Source organism: Dermacentor silvarum, chromosome 1 (genome assembly GCF_013339745.2).
Source record: "Dermacentor silvarum isolate Dsil-2018 chromosome 1, BIME_Dsil_1.4, whole genome shotgun sequence".
In the NCBI taxonomy this organism is placed as follows: Eukaryota; Metazoa; Arthropoda; class Arachnida; order Ixodida; family Ixodidae; genus Dermacentor; species Dermacentor silvarum.
In genome coordinates, this window is record NC_051154.1 from 400,364,054 (window position 1) to 400,385,916 (window position 21,863).

The 21,863-nt window shown below is 46.6% G+C and overlaps 1 protein-coding gene across 2 annotated transcripts in view; it reads right to left on the bottom strand.

The window, feature by feature from the left end:
• Positions 1-21,863, bottom strand: part of LOC119437547 (GDP-fucose protein O-fucosyltransferase 1) — a 96,380-nt gene that overhangs the window by 23,213 nt on the left and 51,304 nt on the right. For both annotated transcript variants that reach the window (XR_007465167.1, XM_037704544.2), the window contains exons 4-6: positions 20,631-20,799; positions 15,208-15,400; positions 2,814-2,945 (exon numbers count right to left, since the gene is read on the bottom strand). Coding sequence is in view for 1 of the 2 variants with exons in the window: in XM_037704544.2 (XP_037560472.1) it covers positions 2,814-2,945; positions 15,208-15,400; positions 20,631-20,799 (494 nt within the window). In the remaining variant the exon portion in view is untranslated. The remainder of the gene's footprint in view (positions 1-2,813; positions 2,946-15,207; positions 15,401-20,630; positions 20,800-21,863) is intronic.

Here is a 21,863-nt window from a genome sequence, read left to right on the forward strand (position 1 = left end):
TCTACCTTGCCCTGACCGGCCATTTAGCTGTGCTGGCACTGATTTGTATGGGTCACTTCCCCTGACAACTGCTGGAAACTGCTGGGCCATCGCCGCATTTGACCATCTCACGCGATATGCCGAAGCCACTGCCCTCCCGGCAGCTAGAGCATGTGACGTTGCTTCGTTCCTCCTTCGCAGTTTTATCCTTCGTCACGGTCCACACTGACCACACAAATTGGGACCTCATTCTGCCCTTTGCCACCTATGTATACAACACCGCGACCCAGAGCACCACTGGTTTTTCGCCATTTTTCTTATTGGATGGCCGCTACCCGTCGCACACTATCGACACAATTCTCCCGTACCGGCCAGATGCATCCGAGTGTGCACCCGTTTCTGCCGCTGCAAGACATGCTGAGCAGTGCCGCGAACTTAAACAGGTTTTACTTCAAGCGCCAGAAAAGCAACCGCACCGGCAACACTGATGCGCCCACTTTCTTTCCTGGCACGCTTGTGCGGTTGTAAGTTACTGCCAATGCAACTGGTCTCTCTTCGAGACTACTACCCAAGTACGAAGGCCCTTACCGCATCACTGAGTGCACATTTCCCATGAACTACATCACTGAACCCGTCACACCACCTTCGGACCTGCGCCGTAGGAGACGAGATATTGTCCATGTGCAGCGCCTCAAGAAATACTACGACCCCCTCATCATGGTGAGCTCTTAGGTAGCCAGGATGGCTCCTTTTCGTTCCTGGAGGTAAGTGTGGTGAAGGAAAACGTTGGCCAATTATCATCGCCGCTCATGCTGGGACTCTTGCTTCTGTTTCGCCGCATTAGCCGTTCTCAATTCCCAGTCAATAAACCTCTTTACAGTTACAATTTTCGGCAATTTTGGTTATGTCCATTTTATGAAACCACTTGACAATGCTCTCAAATATGGTAATTGAAATAAAAAATTTTTAATAATAAAGAGAAACAAAATTAATTCTTAAGCTTTCTTGTAATCTACGCTCTATGTAGAACAATGTAGACTATCGAATAACACTCTCCTATTCATGATACGAAGCGTTAAATTTGCACAAGAGGTCATACTTTTTTAACTGTCAGGAGGCATGGAAAAATAATTAAATATTATTTTAACCCTTTAACTGCCACTGCCGAGATAACTCGTGAAACCACCCACGCGCACCACCCACTGCTACTCCCGAGTATACTCGTGTTGCTTTTTAAACTCACTCCCTGCCACTCCCGAGACAACTCGTGCAAAAAAAAAAATGCGTTCATGTCCCGCAATCTATGGAGAGGTCACCTAAACACATAGAACTTGTAAATTAAATTTTAGACAACAGATGGAGCGCACGTGTTTACACCTGCATCGCTTCATCTCGGCAGAGCGCAGCAGCCATGGCAAGTCAGCGCGCCGCGTGCGTCCGCGCTTTGCCGGACGAAGAAATTCAAGAACTGCTGATGAATATCTTTACATGTCCTGTGGAGTATCATGGTGCATTACTAGCATGAAATTTCCACTGAACCAACATGAAAAAAATACCCGGCAGGGGGTGAGGAGCAGTCAGAAAAAAAAAAACGGCAGTGAAAGGGTTATAACAGTAAACTAAAAAAAATATTTAAAAATGGGAGATTAAACTCCGTACAATACATACATTTCATTCAGTTAGCTTTATTAATGAAAATAGATTTCTGAGGCCCACCTCCCCGTGGTCAGCCAATACATAGGCTCTATTTAAACTGGGTCGGGGATTCATCACAACAATCTAAGCACGTACACTTTAACAAGGTCTTACTGGGTACCACCTCCCGTTTGTAGTTGTGTACAACTTCAATTGAGCATGTCCTGCAACAAATGACTGTGGGTTATATATGCTTGTTCCAGATGTAGTGTGCAGTGAATTCGAACTGGCACACATCTTTGACGGTGATTGCGCCAGTCCATGTAATGCTGCGTGATACAAATTCCCTGCCATGAAAAGCCTGCATTTAATTGAAAAGATGGGGCCCGAGTGCCGCTGCTGTCTGTGCTTGAACATCGCAACGTAGCAGTCGGCTTAATTACAATGTTTCCTCTAATGCTGTTTTGTCCATCTCTCTTCTTTGCAAGAAGCATGCTGCAAATGATGCATTTTAAACCAGCCATGCTGCGCGAACATACTGCAAGCTGCGAAATATATGCACAGACTGCACCACCCTCCAAGTCCACATCATGCAAACTATACAAACAAAGCACAAACTGTGAAATGCAAAGGTTGTGCAATAGCTCAGTGGTCAGTGCATCCATCTCCCAAGTGCACATTGCCATAGTGGCAAGTTTATTGTGCTAAAGCTAAATACTCAAGTGATTAGCACCCCAAGGGTTTCACATATGTGTCACCTGGGCAGGTGTGGACTCCCCCTGAGATAAGAAAGCGCACTCTACCTCAAAGGAGTTGTGGTCATGTGACAAAACTTCAAATCTATCCTAGTGACATGACCACAACTTTTCAGAGGTAGAACACTGCCTTCGGCAGTTATGAACACAAGTTACTGGAGACAGAACTAATTTAGAAAGTTTCATGCTCCCTTATCTCATGGACGTTTATAGTGGCCCCTGTTACAAGGGTCTAAGAAAAAAACAGAAGCATGAATCAGGGAGTAAACATGCATTGACATTCTAGCTGACTTCTGGATCTGGTGGCACATACGATGCAAAGAGCAAGTAAGTGGCGGCTGATCAGAGCGAGCACCAAGGGAGTAAGACGGAGTGAAACGGGCCGGTTGTGCGCAGGACGTGGGTCAACTCTATGAGAGGTTTAATGGTGCTGCATAGTAGTACCTGCTGCGTGACGACCTCGGGAGTGGGAAGGCAGGCTAATGCAGGCAGTGGGCCTCGCTCTCCCATGTAGCCCACGCACTGAGGTGCCGAGAAGAGCAGTGGACTTGACTCCAAGTGTTCGCAGGCACGCACCTGTGAAGCATTGTGGGACAGAGATGCACACGCAACCACTGCAATGGCAACACATCTCGGATAACTGTGAAAGGCCACTGCTGAAGTGAACGTGCTTCCTTCTTATCCCCGCTGCTGTGAAAGCAAAAGATCAAGATATGACAACGTGCTTCGTGCCGCCCGCCAACCACTTGAGAGGTGCAGGATAAAGTGGACTGTGCAAAAGTACAGTATTTACACGAATCTAACGTGTACCTCTTTCTTTTTCTCGAGAAAATGGGTCTGAAAATTGCTTGAGCTTTACAATGGGGTACAAAACCAAAACCGCATTTGCAGCATTGGCAACAGCCTGCCATCAGATGCAGCGCCATTTCCATCACAAAATGGTGACGGAACACGTTTACGTGAAGGTTGCTGTGGGTTCAATTTGTGCTCGATTACGATCTGAAGGGTATTCTCGATGAATAACTTTCGGAGACACTATCGCTTTTGCCTCAGCACAAGATACAGCCCCGTATACAGTTGCCAGCGTTTCTGGCGCTGTGCCAAGTTTTACATCTGCACACAGAGCCAAGAAAACTGTCGGCCACATACTTCGATAAGTCCGATGCGAGTCGAGTAAAATCTTGAGAAAGCGATAGCAGTGTCTCTAAAAGTGATCGCTTGAGAATACCGCCCCTGTGTGCTTGGTATCTGGCCAATGAAGTGCAAATGATGATGACGATGTGCCGCTTTCACTATGAAAGCTCATTAAAAAAAAATTCCCTTCTGTGAAGGTAAATTCTGCACGTCTTGTTTTTTCTGATCACGTATGTAGGAGGCATGCCATATTTTACAGCAAAGCTGTATGTGGCTAGCCAATTCGTCCGCCCGTCTGTCGCCTGCACAATGAAAACTCCTCCGGCACAACCCCATGCGCATGCGCAAAAAAAAAATGAGGAAGAGAGACGTGCAATCGGCTGCGCCAGTAGTGACGCCGTTGCTCTCCGTCACAGCCAAGCACGCGCGCAGTTTTTCTCCGGCTCAGTGTTACCAGGTTTGGCTATATATAGCCAAATTGGGCTACAGAAAAAAAAATTTGGCGTCGACTTCGACGAGTTGGCTATGTGGCTATATTTGGGCTACTGAAAATCTGCGACTTGGCTTTGTTTGGGCTATAAGTGGCGCCCTAATCAACGCTCCAGAGGGGCTCTGATCGAGTAGAAAGAAATATCAAACGCTATGTTTTAGCTGACTGAGCCGGCAGCGCGCCTGTGTGTGTGTGCATGCGCAAAATGCCCTTCGCCCCCTCTCCCCCTCCCTTCTCTGCGCCGTTGTCTGAGCCAGTGGCTTTGATCTTTGATGTACTTAAACTTACATCGCGCTACACCGTGAGACACCCGATCCCAAGGCACGGAGATGAGCCTGGGATTAGAGGGTTTTTCACAATACACTGTACTAACATCGCTATGCCCAGAGAGCAAAAAAAAATAGGGTCGGGCAATAGTGGCACCCACATGAAAGAAGCACGGGTAGAAGACACGCTCCAGTGTGTTCACGGTCATGGCTTCTTGGTGAACTATCGCGCCGGGCACAGCTTTCGACCTGCTTCACGTTTCTCACACTAAGCTTTACTGCCATTTTCTTTTTCGTGTGAGATGAGTTTTTGTTTGTGCTTAGATTAGAGGTTCACGTCCATAGGTTAAACTTAAGACCGAATCCTTTTTGGAGAGGAGAATCGAACATGGGGAAGTGGGCCAAGTATGCAAGAAAGTATAAAAAAGAATGGGAGCAAGACCCCGAGCCCAAAGTGGGTCCTGGTGCGTTAACTTATAGATGGTTTGCCCGTAACGTGTAAGATGCGGTTGTGCTAATATCAAAACATGTTTGCCACGATGCCATCAGTGCGCCACGTCACATGAATATCATCAGTGTGTTAGCTTAGCAGGTGGGGTGTCGCGCTTCTGGCTCGAGGACAGAGGTTGCTTCCCCGGCCACGGCGGCTGCATTTCAATCGAAGCGAAATCTTGAAACACCTGTGTACTTAGATTTATGTGCACGTGAAAGAACCTCAGGTGGTCAAAATTAATCCGGAGTCCCCCACTGCTTCATGCCTCCCAATCATATCGCGATTTTGGCACATAAAATGATAGTAATTATTGTTAACATATCAACATGGTTTGCTTTTTGACAGTAACCGGTTTTCACAGGTTTACCACTGTTATCAATTTGTCGTTTACGTTTGCTCTTTGTGAGCCGTCGCGGCTTTTGCCATTTCGAGCGAGTTACGTTCGGGGCGTGCTCGTCGCCGCAAACGCCTGCGCGCTTCTTACATTTGTGTGCCGTTTTGCGTAGCAATCATTTAAAATTTCGCTTACACTGATTGCGACAGCGAGTGGCATCTGTTGTCTCTCACTTCTTTTTAACGCATGTTCTTGGCGTGCTGGAGACCTAAGATGTCGGCCAGGTTGATGTAAATGGAAACTATATAGAGTGTGTCCCAGGTAACTCGGGCCAATCTAATTAACGAGAAAACAAGATACGACGATGAGACAAATAACGCGAGATATCATAGTGCGATACACTGGTTTTGGCTCATAAAGAAGAAGACAGCTGAAGTTTTTCAACGCCGTAGGCGGATGTCACGTGAGAGCTCAATGATGCTGAACATTATTTTGCGTTCACGTGAGCTAAAAAGCAGAGTTCGTAATAAGTATCACTGTATATAACTAAAAATAATAACTTAGTACTATCTGTCATAAAATAAAAGCACTACGATTTCGCCTTCTGTAGCGATTCACTGCAAGCGTTATGTCGACCGTCACGGCGGCAGGGACATTTGGTTAGAGCGGATTGTGCAAAAAAGGATTGCGTTGTTGAATGTGAAAACTTATGCACAAATAAAACTGCAAATAAAAATGGCTATATTTGGCTACGCAATATTTTGCTCTCTTTTTGTGTTTGGCTACATTTGGGCTACAATTTCTCTAACTTTGGGCTATGCCGCCTCGTTCGACCTGGCAACACTGCTCCGGCTCCGAAATGGGTAGGCCACGCATCAAACGTACCGTATTTTTCGGTGTATAAGATGCGTTTTTTTTTCTGAATTTTTCGTCGGTGCGTCTTATAGAATGGTGCGACTTAAGTACGTTTTTTTTTTTCGGGAAACTGCCATCAAAATCGAATTCGATGTGATAGCCACGCGAAGCGCGCCAGTTGACTTAATTGCTACGGGTTCTGTGCATGCTATCAAGGTACGGGTTCCTCTCGTGATCAAGTTCCCGAACGCCGTGCGATAAGGACGGAGCAGCAACGCAAGCGGCAGCAGGCCAACCACGAGTCGACCTACTTTAGAGTCGACCGACCCCGAAATCGTATCTGCAGATCGCTGTCAAGATCCGGCGCGCGACGCTGCGCCAACTACGCAGTGGCTACCAGAGTGCACGCCCCCCCCCCCCCCCCCCTTCCGCGCTGCTTTCCTCCCTTGTGCGTGATTCGGCTCACCGTCGCACGCTGTCACTCGCACTTACAGCATTCGGCACGCGGGGACGATGTTATCGCCCTTGGACAAATTTATACAGTACATCGCGGCAATCACGACGGCAGAAATGCGCCAGGAGTTGAAATATATGGCACCCATACGCTTGCGCGTGGCCCACATTCACGAAGTGAAACGTCACTATTTTTTTTAAATCACTTACCGAACGAACAGGTGTGTCTAATACATCGGTGCGACTTATATACATTTTTTTCCGGAAAAACTGCCGTTTCGAGTGCGGTGCGTCTTATACAAAGGTGCGACTTATAGACCAGAAAATACAGTACTTCCGAGCAGCAGGCAGCTTTCGATCAGCAACACCACGAGCAGAACCGCGAATGAGCTTGTCTACGACATGCCAATGCTACAGCCCGGGCATAAGAACAGGCTCGTGCAGCCGAGTGCACGCAGCAAATGCGTACCGAGGAGGCAGCAGACTTCCAAGCAGTGCTACAACGCAAAGCGGAATGCAAGCGACAATGGCAGACGGATGCCGCCGACCAAGACGCGAACACAGTCGTGACGTTGAATGAAAGCAACGATGGCGGGCGGATGCCCCAACCAAGAAGCAATAATTCAGAAAGACTTTAATGAACTGCCAGGATTAACCCAGTGATAAACAACGGGGCTGCACGTTTCAGCTTCGCTGGTTAACCATTCGTAGAGACTGCTTGGGCGGTGATTTTTTCATTTATAAGTTGGGGGAATGTTATATTCAGGTGCACTTTTGTTTTCGTTACTTTCAACGCACAAAATTTGGGTGTGCATTAAAATTGTGTAAGTATGGCAGTTCACGAAACACTAATTACCTGCCACGATGGCTTAGCGGCTATGGTGTTGTGCTACTAAGCACGAGGTCGCGGGATAAAATCCCGGCCGCGGCGGCCACATTTCGATGGAGGCGAGATGCAAAAATGCCCGTGTTCCGTGCATTGGAGGCACGTTAAAAGATCCCCTGGTGATCAAAATTAATCTGGAGTTCCCCACTACTGCGTGCCTCGTTATCAAAATCGTGGTTTTGGCACATAAAACCCCATAATCCAATCCAACCACTAATTTTCTATTTTTCCAAACCAGAATGAGAATTAAATCACAGCATGCTGTACCTGAATTAAACGAATATCTCTTTCAGTGCGACACCCTGACTTACATTTCCAATTTACAAAAAATAAAACCAAGCACTACTTTGCTCACGTCAAGCATGGCTTAACAAGGTTCAACTGCCCATTAAACACACATACCAGCATGAGCACTGCAGTCGCTCTATCCACAGTTGTCTGTCGTTGACTGAGCAGATGTGCTTTTCACTGGGCGAGGAGGAAAGTTCGAGCAACCAGCGTGTGGCGACCCCTTTCTGGTTTGTATGTTGCTTTTTTCTTTCTGCTTGACTGTGTTGGCATCACGTGGTGTGGGACGATTTTCAGATACTTGGCTCATTCTGTGAAGTAGTATGATTCCAGCCCAATGAATTCACCATGAGTATGGTAGTGCAAGACGAGGACAAGGAAGCAAACAGAATGGGCGCTGATTCGCAACTGTGCCCAGCTACACACAATGCAGCTTACAACACACAACCTTACAATGCGCATGCACGCATGAAGAGCTGAAAGACTCAAAAGGCAAAAGGAAGAATGCGATCGATAGCCACCCAAAGCTTATGCAGAGTAACTCTGTTGATACATTCCTCGCTGTTGCGTTTTCTCAGCTGCTTCGTCGCATTTTTGCAGTCCTGACCTACAGCCCATTGGTTCCTATGAATTAGGTATTCATCTGATACATTGCCATTCTGTAATATTCACACATCTTATGCTGCATTTGAACGCAGCAATCACGGACATTTAGCGATGCAGAGGCTAATTGCCCTTGCATGCTACTACGAAGACAATAAATATGTATACTCATGGTTAAGCCTGTCAAGTCCTGCCCGTGGCCCCACTCCAAAATGCCACAAGTACTCAATCATCGGTCCCGATAAGCGTGTCTCGACCTGGTTCTTGCCAGTTTCCTAAAGTCAGTTTCACTGCAGTACAGCTGTGTTATGCAGTAAAGCATAGAGTAGAAAGGGGCCACTGTCACGGAACATAGTATCAGGGGCATAGCCGGGGGCGGGGGGCTGATGGGGCTTCAGCCCCCCCCCCCTCGAAATTTTGTCGTGCTGGCATGCACCGCCGACCAAAACAACCACCGGCGCCGGGAATCATTCTGGATTTTGTCTACAATCTCCTTTTCACGCTCGAAAAGACGTTTCGGCACGAACATTGCGAACTCGGGCTGGATTTCGTGGCAACGTCCTTGCACCTAGAGTCACATAACGCAAGGAGCCCCATCCGAGCACAAACTCTCAAGGGCTTTTCGATGGCGAGCAGGCGGGCGCGTCACGGCATCTCGCAGCGGCCGCGGAATCTATGGAGCGTATGGATTTCAATTCCGAAATTTTACGGATATAAAGTTCTCATAAACTTTTTACGCAAAAGGTGCACTGACATTTCCAAAGGGGTGCTTTGGATTTTCAATTCGGAAACTTTATGGGTTTAATGTTCGTATAAACTTGGGCCAACATGCGCGCAATGGAGCCCTCGTGTCCAAGCTGTTCCAGAAATGGATGCACGCGCTCGCAATCTTCCACACACACACAAATACTAAATATCACTGTGACTGTCTGCTGGCCGCTGATAATTTTCTCCAAAGATTTTCAGGAAGCGCGCCCAATGTGATCGATCAGCTGGACCAGGGCAGGCAAAGTAAAATAAGAGAAAACAGAAGAAAGTTAATGGCCTATTATTGAGGCGGTCCTTTTTCCGGGCGACAAAGTCTGGCTCTCCATGGCCATAGGGACAGTGGTCCTATGAATTTAAGCAAAGCCACCGCTGAAAATACTGGTATTGTCAGAGCGCTTCTTCGCATGTGAGCTGATTGTGGAGATACATATCTGAAGAAGCATTTGGAAATTTACCCTAGTAATACCTCGCATTTAAGCCCAGATGTACAAAACCAAATTATGCAAATATGTGGTGAAATTATCAAAGAAAGCCTAGATGCAAAAGTCAACGCTGCAGGTTGCTTCTCCATACTTGCTGACAAAATGACGGATTTTGCTGGAATCGAACAGCTTACCGTTTGTGCAAGGTACCTAAACGAGGATGCCAACAACATCGAGGGAGTGTTTTAGGTTTTAGCACCGGAATAGATGCCCTCTCTCATTGCGACTGCAGGTTCTATGTAAAAGTGTACAAACTGCTGCAGATTCTAGTCACCCTTCCAGTGACCACTACCAGCGCAGAAAGAATATTTTTTAACATGAGATTACTAAAAAACTACTTGAGCTCTACAATGTCTGAGGAACGCATGGTTAGGCTGGATCTTTTATACGTCCACAGAGACGTCGGCATCAACGTGTCCTAAGTCATTGACCGCTTCGCTAAACTTCCCTGCCGAGTGAAGTTTGTCCTTTAGATAGCGAAGCAGCAAAAATCAATGCAAGTAAAAAGCTGTGTTCCTTCAGGTTCATAAACTCGTAATTATAAAAACATATGACTGTTCATTAGCTTTTAAAACCGCAGAAATTTTTGCCGTTTATTCTAAGCATCAGGATTAAAATTATCATGCAAATACGAAAATTACGAGGACATCAATAACCAATTTTGACTGACCTTGCTCAATGAAAGCCCGGCCCACGCGACGTTTGCCAAAAACACACTCGGATATTGGGTAGTTCAACTTGCCGCATCATCTGTGGCTTTTGTTTGGCCTTTTCTTTCCTTTATAGCTACCTGCTTTTACTTCTTTTTTGAACCGAATCAATACCCTTCTTTAATTTTCGGCGCAGAATATTTGCTGCCGCTCTGCAGGCAGTTAAATTACACATTTTCGTAGTGATTTCTGCATTAATCCTCTATTATTCTACAATATGGTGCGGTCGCGACCGCCTTATGGCCCAAGTACATATTATGATTTCTGCAATCTTAATTTTGTTCTTGCCTGGATATGCTGTCTTTCTATGCATAAAGTTTACTATCTGTGACTGCGCATTACTATCTTGTTTGACACATTATATAAAGTGACGTTTTCTTAAATGCGTAGATTCATTGGAGACTTATATGTATATTTAAATATCTTGTTGCGAGGTTTTGTGTATACAAACAGTGAACTTTGTTTCCAGCGACACTTTTTTGACCTTTATCAAGTTTTATCTTCGCATTTGTATATTCCATTCTGTCTTTGCATTTCTAATGTATATTTTGCAGAACTCCTGCTTTTTATATGTACTCACTGTTGCGACTACAATCTCGGTGTAATTACAATACACGACCGGCAACAGCTGCTCCTGCGCAATCTATTGCAATGAAGGACAGCGTCATTGAGCTTTTTCCCTGGCCGTTGCCTATGTACGAAAATGTAAACAAGGTTCTTGAATGACAAAGATTGATCAAAATATTTGTCCCCAACATGTTCATTAATTTTCATGGCCTTTACGTTTTTCATATCAGCTGCATGCATTGCTTTGCTGGTTTCGAACTGATGTAGTTCTAAAGTTCGTGTGACTTTTTTTTCACTTATTAAATAAACAAAAAAAATGCGGAACCATTGATATCAGTGATTTCTGCTACAATTTTTGGGACATACAAATATATTCTTTTATGAAAAAATACATATTTTGCTTGACAGTGCGTAGCGTTCAATAATTCGTTTGCAGCATCTAATATACAATGGCATTGGCAATGCAGTTATTATTCATGTATTTGATTCCTTGACAAATTCTATAAGGAGGAGGCCGCGCTGTAACGTGAGATGTCTATTAGATGTCTAATAACTGTACTAGCAGTCATTTGGAGCTTTTTCTGACATTGCTGTGGCAATTTGGGGCTTTCTTCCCTGTTACGTTTTTCCCGGCTGTTATGCCTGTTTTCTTGCAGTCCCTTGAAAAACGCATCAACGCGGTTGTACTGTAGTACTCATCATACGAGTAAGTGGTTTGATTGGATAATGGCATTTTACGTACCAAAACCACGATTTTCATTATGAGCCACGCCATACTGGGGGACTCCGGATTAATTATGACCACCAGGGGATCTTTGACGTGCCTCCAACGCATGGGACACAGGCGTTTTTGCATTTCGGCCCCTCCGAAATGCTGCAGCGGCAATTTGATCCCGCGACCTCGTGCTCAGCAGTGAAACACCATAGCCGCTAAGCCATGGCAGCGGGTAATTAGTGGTTTGCGAACTACCACATTTACACAATTCTAACACACACCCAAATCTGATTATGAAGCACACCATAGCAGAGAACTCCGGATAAATTTTGACCACCAGGGGTTCTTTAACATGCGCCCAATGAACGGTACACGGGCATTTTTGCATCTCGCCCCCATCGAAATCCACAATGCCAAATGATAACAAGGCACACTGTATGTTGTTGTAATCACTGCAAACAAACTCCATAGCAACCACCATTATTCCTAGTGTCCTGGCTGCAACTTGGTTGCAATGTCTACCCATCAAGCGGCTGCGCTCAACACAGAGGTGTCGGTTGCGGATGAGGCGCTAGCACTTCAATATACTTAAGGCTACATATCCCTCGTGTCACCTTGGTACATATTCTGGAGGATTGAGCAAGAATGGGCACACACCAATATCACACAGGCAGTGCTGAAGTCATTTGTTCAGGCCCAGTGGCCAATGTCTACTCGGCCACTGGGTCAAATTCCCAAAGAATGCTAATCGCATTAATACTGTATTGTAGTAAGGTAGTAATACCATATTTACTTGTGTAAGGTCCACTTTAGTGTGTGGCCCACACCCCCACATTGGAGTGCAAAAATTTGGAAAAAAAAGGTTTCACTCCACGTGCTTACCTGTGTGCTAGTTAATACCTACAAGCCCCTAATACATGGCACCAGTTGTCCAGACGATGAGGCATTTGCACCACTGTGTTACACACTTTATTACAACACTGTACTACATCACTGTATTACACACTACCCCCATTTGCAGCTATCGCCGCAAATGGGGACAGCCAATATTCTAGTTGACATTAAGAGAAAGAAATGGAGCTGGGCAAACCACGTAATGCGAAGGATAGATAACCGGTGAACCATGAGTTACAGAATGGGTACCAAGAGAAGGGAAGCGCAGTCGAGGACGGCAGAAAACTAGGTGTGGTGATGAAGCTAGGGAATTTGCAGGCGCAAGTTGGAATCAGCTAGTGCAAGACAGGGGTAATTGGAGATCGCAGGGAGAGGCCTTCATCTGCAGTGGACATATATATAGGCTGATGATGATTACACACTTGGCCCCAAACCTATGCAACCACCATTTTGAGCACCAACGTGGACGAAGCGGCGCTGGTTAGGCCTAACCGGAGGTGCGGTGCACAGCAAGCCGTTGCAAGCATTTACTAAAAATCTTTGTACCAGTAGGCCACATCGGCAATCGGGTGCGAGATCCCGTGCACAAACTGGACTGATGACCCCATGCGTGAAGCGGAGTTGGGATCCGCGGGCAATCATCTGGCAACTACCAAGTTCATGTGTGCTCGTTCTGGACGGAATGCCATAGGCTCGCAGTGCAGTAGGGATGGGCGAATAGTGAAATTGAGGTTCGAAGCAAATTCAAAGTGAATAGTGATTTGGTCGAATAATTTCAAATCGAATAATTTGAATAGTAATATCGCATATTACAGCAAAACTTAGTTAATTGAATTTCAAGGGACCGAAAAAAAAATGTCCGGATTAACCGAATGCAGAATTATCAGGCTATCCAGAAAACAATAAACAAATGCTTACTACGTCAGCACGATTTTATTAGTGTAATGGATGAGCAAATCCTTTTGCTATTTTGCACAAAAGCAGTGCGGAAGCTGCAATTCTCGTCATCTTGTGACTGATTGGCTCTCGCAGCGGCGATCGAGGCCTCGCGACTTCCTTCACAGCACGGAGGCAGCGCGCGCCATCATTTGCGACACGCTTTGCACTACCGCGCGCACATCCCGATTATTTTTTCGCCAGTAAGCTGACCGCCAACAGATCGCACGTCCATCGCGATGTAGCCAGTGCTCTTCATCCTCTACAGCTTTGCACCGAGTCAAACCGAAACAACTCTTTGTCGCAACCGCGGCCGCTATTGACGCGATTATGAACGGCGACTTTGCGATGCAAGGGTACCGCCACGCTAGCAGCAAAAACGCACACGAAAAAGCGGCAGGAATCGGGGGTGCGAAATGGGTCTCCCATTTCCGCGGCACGTGCCGCGAGATGAAGAACCAATCAAGAGCGACGAGGGTGATGTCACGGAGCCATGGCAATCAGACTTCCGCCGCTCCGCGCCCGGTTATCAATCGACGATCGTCGTATCTCGCGGTTCTATGGTGGGATTTCTGGATGCTGTCCGATCGCACCCTTTTCGCTCACGGTGATTTCGCGTTCTGAAACACGCGAGATCATATCGCGCTGACGCGCGGCAACTCGCGGCATGACGCGCATTTTTGCCGCTAGCGTAGCCGTACCCTAAGCACGCGGCCAACGCACGCACCGAGTCAGAACGAAACTATCGTTCGCTGCAACAACTGCAGACGAAATCACGGTCGCTATCTATGCGATCAAGGATGGCCACTACACAGCTTTTTAGGCATGCGGCCGAAGTGCGTATTGAGTCAAAACGAAACTACTTTTTGCCGCAACCTCTGCGGAAGAATCCGCGCCAGCTATCGACGCGATAATGGATGGTGACGATGAAATCCCGGGGCCAGCGCGTCGTTATGCGTGGCGGTAAATGCAATGAAGGCACAAATAGGCACGAAGCATTCCGTCGTTGCTGTCATTCACGTACGATTTCCGCTGATGACTACGGCGATGCGGACTCCGCCGCTTCGTTTCGGTTGTACGCTAGCACCATTTCTGCTCTTTTGCGTCACACATTTCCGTCTCTTTAATGCAAAACCGTATAGCCTTCAAGATTTATGGTTGATGTATGGCCGCCATGACGTGAAGCATAGCCTTCGAGATGTGTACCGGCCGTCCGTGGCTTTTGGCTGCCTATTCGGAAGCGCCGAATAATTCGAAAATATCGAATACCTGAATTCGAATTGAAGCGAATACTAACAAATATAGCATTACTCGATCGAATATTCGACAATACTGAATATTCGCCCATCCCTAGTGCAGGCATAAAGCCAATAAAGCTCCAAACTGATTTTGCGCAACACAGCCTAAACTGACAGTGTCGTGAAGTCAATAATTTTGTGTGCGGTATCTACATTTCACGACATATGACGCACATCAGGCTGCGCCACAGGACAAGTGCAGCCGCAGCCTCGGACGATACTTCAAGTAAACTCAACCGCAGCGCAACAGTGAGCAAAACTGCATAACCACATTTTCTGCTTTTGCAGCTAGGTGCTCTAAAAAACAATGAAATGAATTTTGTCACTGCAGTCAGATTTATTAGACTGCCCAATTATTTGCAAATTTGCATGGCTTTGTCCATGTCTGACAGATCCGTTAGAAATTGTAAATGTGTTCATAGTCCACCACCACTTCGTACACCTCAGAGAATTATTTCCAACTTAGAAGACATCATGTCATGCTAATTAGACCTTTCCAGCCCAATAACAACTACCAGCAACTGCCGCAGCAGAGTTTATGTCTTGTACACAACACAGAGCATTCACCCAAGCCAGAAAGACAGTGGTATCAGCAAGCCCATTGATGGTGCTGCTAAAAATGGTAGTGTGCACTGGACTATATATAAATGGCTAGAAAGGACTGACCCAGTCGATGCCATTGCGCAGGTGAATGCCAACAAAGGGCACACGCAGGCTAGTGCGGATGAAGTGGCGCGCCTTGTTGAGGACTGTGTCACTCCACACAAGGTACGACTGCAGTGCCAGGTTCTCCTTCTGCACGGGGAAGGTGGCTGGCGCACCCACAAATGCCAGCACCGGGTACCTGTCGGCCGGATATCTGGGGGCACCAGAGGAGAGTGGTTACAACTAGCACTCATGCAGGGCAGGCTGTGCTCTACAATGAAGCTTTAACCCATTTCTCTATTCAAATATAAGTGCCCTCACTAGACCAATATGAATGAAGATTTGTTGTATTTAATAGAGCATGCTCAACTACAATGGCAGTTGGAAGCAGGCTTTTGATTTAGGACATCAAAGCTATCGCAAAATAAATGTTCCTCAAAATGCCTAAAAAGAATAAAGCACAAAGCTTACAACCCTTTGTGTGGGCGAGTTGGAATTACATACTGTGGTGGGGTGCGCTTTTAAGACACGACAGAGTAAGGCGCACCGATAAACAAACGGGAGTGCTTCTAACAACTGACGTTTATTGAAACATTCCGTGTTCAAATATACAGGGTGTCCCAACTATCGTGCACCAAGATTTAAAAACATGCAAATGCCACGTAGCTGGGCAGAAGCAAGGTAATGTTGTTTGACGTCGCTTGGAGAGAGTATTTTTTGCATTCCGCCTAATTACTTCATTAGTCTTAATTAATTAATCAACTTCTCAAAATAGTTTAGTAAAAGGAAAAGAGTCAAGGAGAAAATTGTAGAGCAACATGAATAACTCCTGCTACAGCTTTCTGTTGCTCAATACGTGCTACATAAAAGTGTTTTTCTGAGAGCGAAAGAAGCCCGCGAATACACGCAAAATTGCCGTGCGACTGGCCACTTGAGCATGTGGGCAGAAAGCTCCGAAAATGTGCGAATCTGCATGTGGGAATACTGAACACACATATCCAACATGATCAGCGTGTCTTCTGGTGGCTAATCGGCCTGATCTTCGCACATGTTTCCATGCTTTCCAAATGCGCTGCTTTTGTTGATCCCTCTGTCCGCATAGCGTTAATCATTCTGATCCGTCCGGTTGGCCTGGTCAAACCTTGTACCAATAAAGATCGCACCTATAGGAACACTGCGTGCCTCAAGGTACTGACCACGGCTTGGTCATTCACCGTATATACGAAATATTCGAAAAACCAAACGTTTGAGAAATCAGATACTAGATATTCGATTCGCGAATCAAATTATTAGAACGCTCACTATTCAATTCGAAAGAAAAAATTCGAGTATTCTCACACCCTTAAAAAAAGTATTTGCTACACTACCCAAAAACTGCTGCTTTTCCCATGGGCAGAAAAGTATTAATAGGTGATAATCTAAATGTGCCACCATTCCCTGCTGCAGATGGCGCAACATTAGCGTCATGTATCGCTCTGGCGGCATCGTATTCCAGCATGATCTATCAGCTCGTTTTCCTTTCAATTTCTTGTTGACATCTTTGAACGCTACGTAAGCGTAAGCTTGCCAAAACTGCAAAAATGACAACATGCGTTTTAAGCTGCTCCGATCCCACCAGCTCGGCACGTGTCAGCATCTCAAGCTGAAATGATTTGCGCAATGATGTCCCCCTACAGTTGAGTCTGACAATTTTTTTAGTGACTTCGGGTTGTACATTTTCTCGGTTAACATGCTTTTTTTCAAAACGTATGAACGAGGTTCTACTGTAGTTGCCAGATGATTTCCCAGAAACCGAAACTCCACTTCATGCACGTGGACAGTCCAGCTGCTACACCTAATTTTGTGCCTGATCGCCAATGTAGTTGTCTACTGATACAAACATATCAAAAGTGAGCTTCCCACAACAGCTTGCCATCTGCCACCCCCCACCGCCTAGGCCTAACCAGCACTGCCTCATCGAGAGTTGGCAACCAAAGCTGCTGCGTGGTAGCGAAGTGCCAAGTCGCCAAAAATCTTGGCAGCGGCCGTACATACAGCCCTTGGAAAACGAAAACTACCTTGACAACAAAAATGAGGGCACAGCCGACGTGAACAATGTCAACTTTGTTTGCAGCCACCATGTTTCTGACACTGCGCATGCAGATAAGTCCGAAAAATTGTGTGAAGCATATCGTAAAGTGTCTGAAATTTTGTTCACTCTTATACGTTGGTTCCATCGACTAGGTGGAGGTGCTGCAGAAGCATTCGAGTAATTGTGCAGGTCCAAAAAATCAGTCGGCAACCTATTTCCCCCCATAACACACATCGCGATTGAAAATAACTGGTGATACAGGTCCGCATGCATTTCTTATTCTGCGACTTGACAAAAATTGCATGATGCTTCCACACTACTTCCACGAGGCATTGCACGGCACTCTCTATGAGTCCGACACACTGCACTAGGACGCGTGTGTGCCAAAACTGCACACCGCTTATGGTTACTTCCAGTTAGAGGGTGCTCTACTTCCAGCAGCCCTCGCACCAGCAGAGGCAGCAAGTAAATCGCCGGGTCTAGTAAGTAAAGCACAGTGCTATCCGGCACTAGGCGCACTTTGTCAACATCACAGATCATGGATCATGTGATGGTCGGAAGATGAGGCCCGTCTGGGCGTGCACTTTGCAGATCGCTTTATAGATACGGCGGCCGCGCCATATCTGCAACGTGCTGGTCGCTTGTTGCAACGTACAAGCTGGCTGCACTGCTAAATTTACGTGACTGTCACATTCAAATGCAACGTAAAATGCAGGAACATTACAGAATGGTGACGTATCAAGGGAATCTTAATACATGGAAGTCAATAAGTCGGGACCATGAAAATGCAACATAGCAGCTGAGAAAACACAGCAGCGAGGCACAACGGGGTTCCACTACTAGCAATTTTTTATGCTTAACAGAAATTCATTTTTTCTTGATATTGTGTATGTTTTGATGATACAAATTTTGGGTGATACGAATACTTCACGCGACCCCGTGAAATTCGTAGCACCGAGATTTTACTGTATTCCAATGTCACTACAGAATTTGGCAGACTCAACTGTAATTGAAATCTTCGTAATGCAAAGAGTTGCGTGAATCGTGGCAACACGAGATGCCGATGCACGCGGAGCTTGCAGGGCTCAAGCGGGCCGAGACGCGTGCTGTCGTTTTCACTACTTCGGTAAGCTTACGTTTGCGCTCCTCAAATTCGGCCTTGGCTAGCAGCTTCTTCAAGCAGTGTACTTTGGTGGCAAGTTTTGGTGTGCCCACTTGACGAGAATCATTGCAGCAGGAGACACCAATGCGCTTCGAGCTGGTAAGGCCCAAGCGGCCCGAGATGCGCATTGTCATTTTCCTGTTGCGCCGTGTTTGGAGACGGCAATGTGAAGCCAAAACAAAATCAAGCTGGTGAGCGATGCCGGAAAACGATGCCGCCAGAATGAAACATGACGCTCACTACGTACAGCCTGCAGCAGAGATTGGCGGTGCGCTTGGGCTATTGCCTATAAAGAGTGTGCAGTATGTTTCCAACGGCACTACGCCACATGCGCCGTGAGACAGATAGGTAAAGATGCTTATCGCACAGCTGCAAATGCGGTGTGCAATGATCGACTCGAGAGGAGATTTGCTCATACCGAAAGAGGAAACCGAGTGCGTGCCGGCATTTTTACATGACAAGGGCAAATGAATAGTGCAGGGAAGCTGTCGTGGCGGGTGCTCACTGCTCTTGGTTACGCGTGTCGTTTCTTGCTCACATGGGAGCTAGCAACCGGAATGTGTGTCATACGATTGCAGTTTGATGATGTACTGAACGTTGGTGCTGAAAGACCATGTTTTCTGGGAACGTATTCACCGGTAAAAAAGAAGCACAACTGTATTTGGTCATTTTTTGTCTTCTACATCGCGAACGTTCGCGCTGGGAAATCATACAGAATGGGTTTGTATCAACAAGGTTCTACTGTATTTAAGAAGCCTTGCTTCTCAGCCATAGCCAGTGAAACTTGTAAAGGCAACAGGAGAGGTCTTTGACCTTACTGCAAATATATCTACCGTAAAATTCCGAGCAAGCGCCCCCACCCGTGCAAGAGCCCCCCCGCCCCCCTAACTTCACTACTAATTTCAAATTTCTGCGCCGTTCCAAGAAAGCACCCCCCCACCCCTCTCGCTCTGCACCAACACTGACCTGCCACATCCAGTCCACGAAAATAATGGCAAATTCGAAAAATCGCACCAGTGCGCATCCGGGTGCCCCGATGAGCAATTTCATCGAATCACAGTCGCACCTGGGCGCCCCAGTGGGCACACGTGTGCATCGGGGCAAACTGCGGCTGGCGGTCTGTAGTTCACGGACCGCCGGCCGATGGCGAGATCTGCCTCTCGCACGGCACAGAGGAGTTCCCTGCGGCACAGCGACATGACCACTCGGTGACAGAGGAGTGGTCGCAATACCCTCTGGCGTCGCCGGTAGCTTCACCGCTGCTAATCACTCGCCACCGATATCGTTGCTAGGCCTTTTCCAGTTCACTTTAAATCTGTAGCAGGACGCTCCTAAGCAGCAATGTTTTGTTATCGTCGTTGCCGCTTTACCCTCTCCTCGCAATAATTTCACACGATGAAGAAAACATGCTCATATTTGCGGCGCCACCAGCTGCGATGCGAGCATGGCCGAGCCGCGGTTCACTATCCGCCATCGGTAGCCATGCACTGCAGATGAGCTTGACTTGTATCGGAACTCTCATTAGTGCTAAATGTTTCACCGTGGACATTGTTTTTAATAAAGTGAATATTACGCATCACTTTACTCTAGTGGACATAATTTTGCCTGGAATAGAAGCTGCATAACCAATGTTCGTGTCACCTAACACGGTGACGCGTTGGCGCAGCGTTGATGCGCTCTTTCTGTAGTTCTTTCGGTGGTTTGTGAGAGTGATAAACACCACTAACAAATCTTTGGCTTAATAAAGTTCATGTTCAATAAAATTTTAATGCCATTCCCACTGCGCTTTTTTTTTTTTGCGGGAAAATTTTTTCATTGCCATCTTGAATTTTGGTGCCGTTCCGGGATAGCGCCCCCCCTAACTTTGCCGGTAATTTCAACTTGCTTGAGGGGGGGGCGCTTGCTCGGAATTTTACGGTAGTAACTAAAGCACAACAGAGAATGAAGGACAAGACGAAAACACAGTGTCTTTCTTCGCCCCTTGTTTTGGGTTTGATTGCGGTTACAAGATTGCAATCTACCAACTCCTACCAATCCAAGACAACACTGTTTGGGGAGCCAGAGTTTGGGCTCCTTTTCTCTAAAGCTCTCTTGCCATCTCTGGATGTTGAGTACACCAAGCAGGCATGCCTCTCCTGCGCCACCGAAAAATGACTAAGCCGTGCACACTTTTGTTTCTTGCGCTGTAGGAACCATCACAGACTCACTCACTTCTCCTTCCACTTGCGTGCCATGTCACGGTGGTGGATATCGTACTGGAGAGGCATGTAGAACTCGGACTTGTCAAAGTCCACGCCAAACGTGTCCCAGAAGGGGCCAAACGGATTGCCCTCCTTGGCCTGGCAGCCCTGGCCCAATGCACGGGCTTGGTAGCAGAACACTGCACCAGAGAAAACCACCATGTTGAGGGTTTGCACACATGCACCCACATAAGCAACTTGAAGGCCCCATAGCACAACTAGTCATGAAACTGAAATATGCTCCATTAATCTGGGGTCCACTTACAGCACGGCTCTTATCAATCACCATTCAAAACTGATATGCACATTTAATTGTATCAAATTATTACCACACGGTAAGCATATGGAAATCAATGCTTACTTTGATAGACCATAATCATCAGTTTCTTAAAAAAAAAAGAAAAAATTTACTTCCCACACCCTGGAATAAAACATTACCCGATTTTTACAGCCGTTTTACACCTCATCACAAGTGCATACTTGCCAACTTGTGAACTTTAAGATTATAAGAAAATCCATGGACATGATTCCAAGAAAGAGGGAAAGGGGGGAGGAGGTTTAATGGCACAAATTTGTTTTTATTTGCCCTCAGGTTATGCGAGGCGCACATGCACTTTATTAATAATTATTTACATTTAGACACAGCACACGAGCAGCCACAAACTCAGAACAGCAAAGATTGACAAGTAAAACAAGTTCACATTGTTTGTAGATGATTTCAGGGACATTGCTATTGCCGATTTTGCCTGCTTAAGGAACCCGTCAGAATAAACATGCATGGAGCAAGTTCCCCCTCTTGTTCACCATCAGAAGAGAACATCAGAAGTACTATTGTGATAGGAACGTAAGGTGGTTGAACTTCGCGGTGGAGTGTGTGCGAATGTTGGTGCGGTTGAAGTGAAAGAATTTGATGAGACTGTCTCTGGCACTGGACGAGCAGCCCTGACACTGGTTTGCGTTGCCTGGCCTGAACTCATGATCTTGGGCAAGCCAAGCAGCTGTCTACACCCAGGCCTGTGTTCCTAGTGAAACTAAAGAACAGCACAGCCTGTGCTGTGCGAGGTCTTGGAACCAGCTTGTTTGCGTGCTGGTCTGTTCCCGAGTCCAGCAGAGTACTATGTCCCTTACCAGTGTTGGGCATCCTCCCCAGCCTCTGCTAACTGCTGCCACGGTCCTCACACATCGGCACAGCTTGACAAGCCAT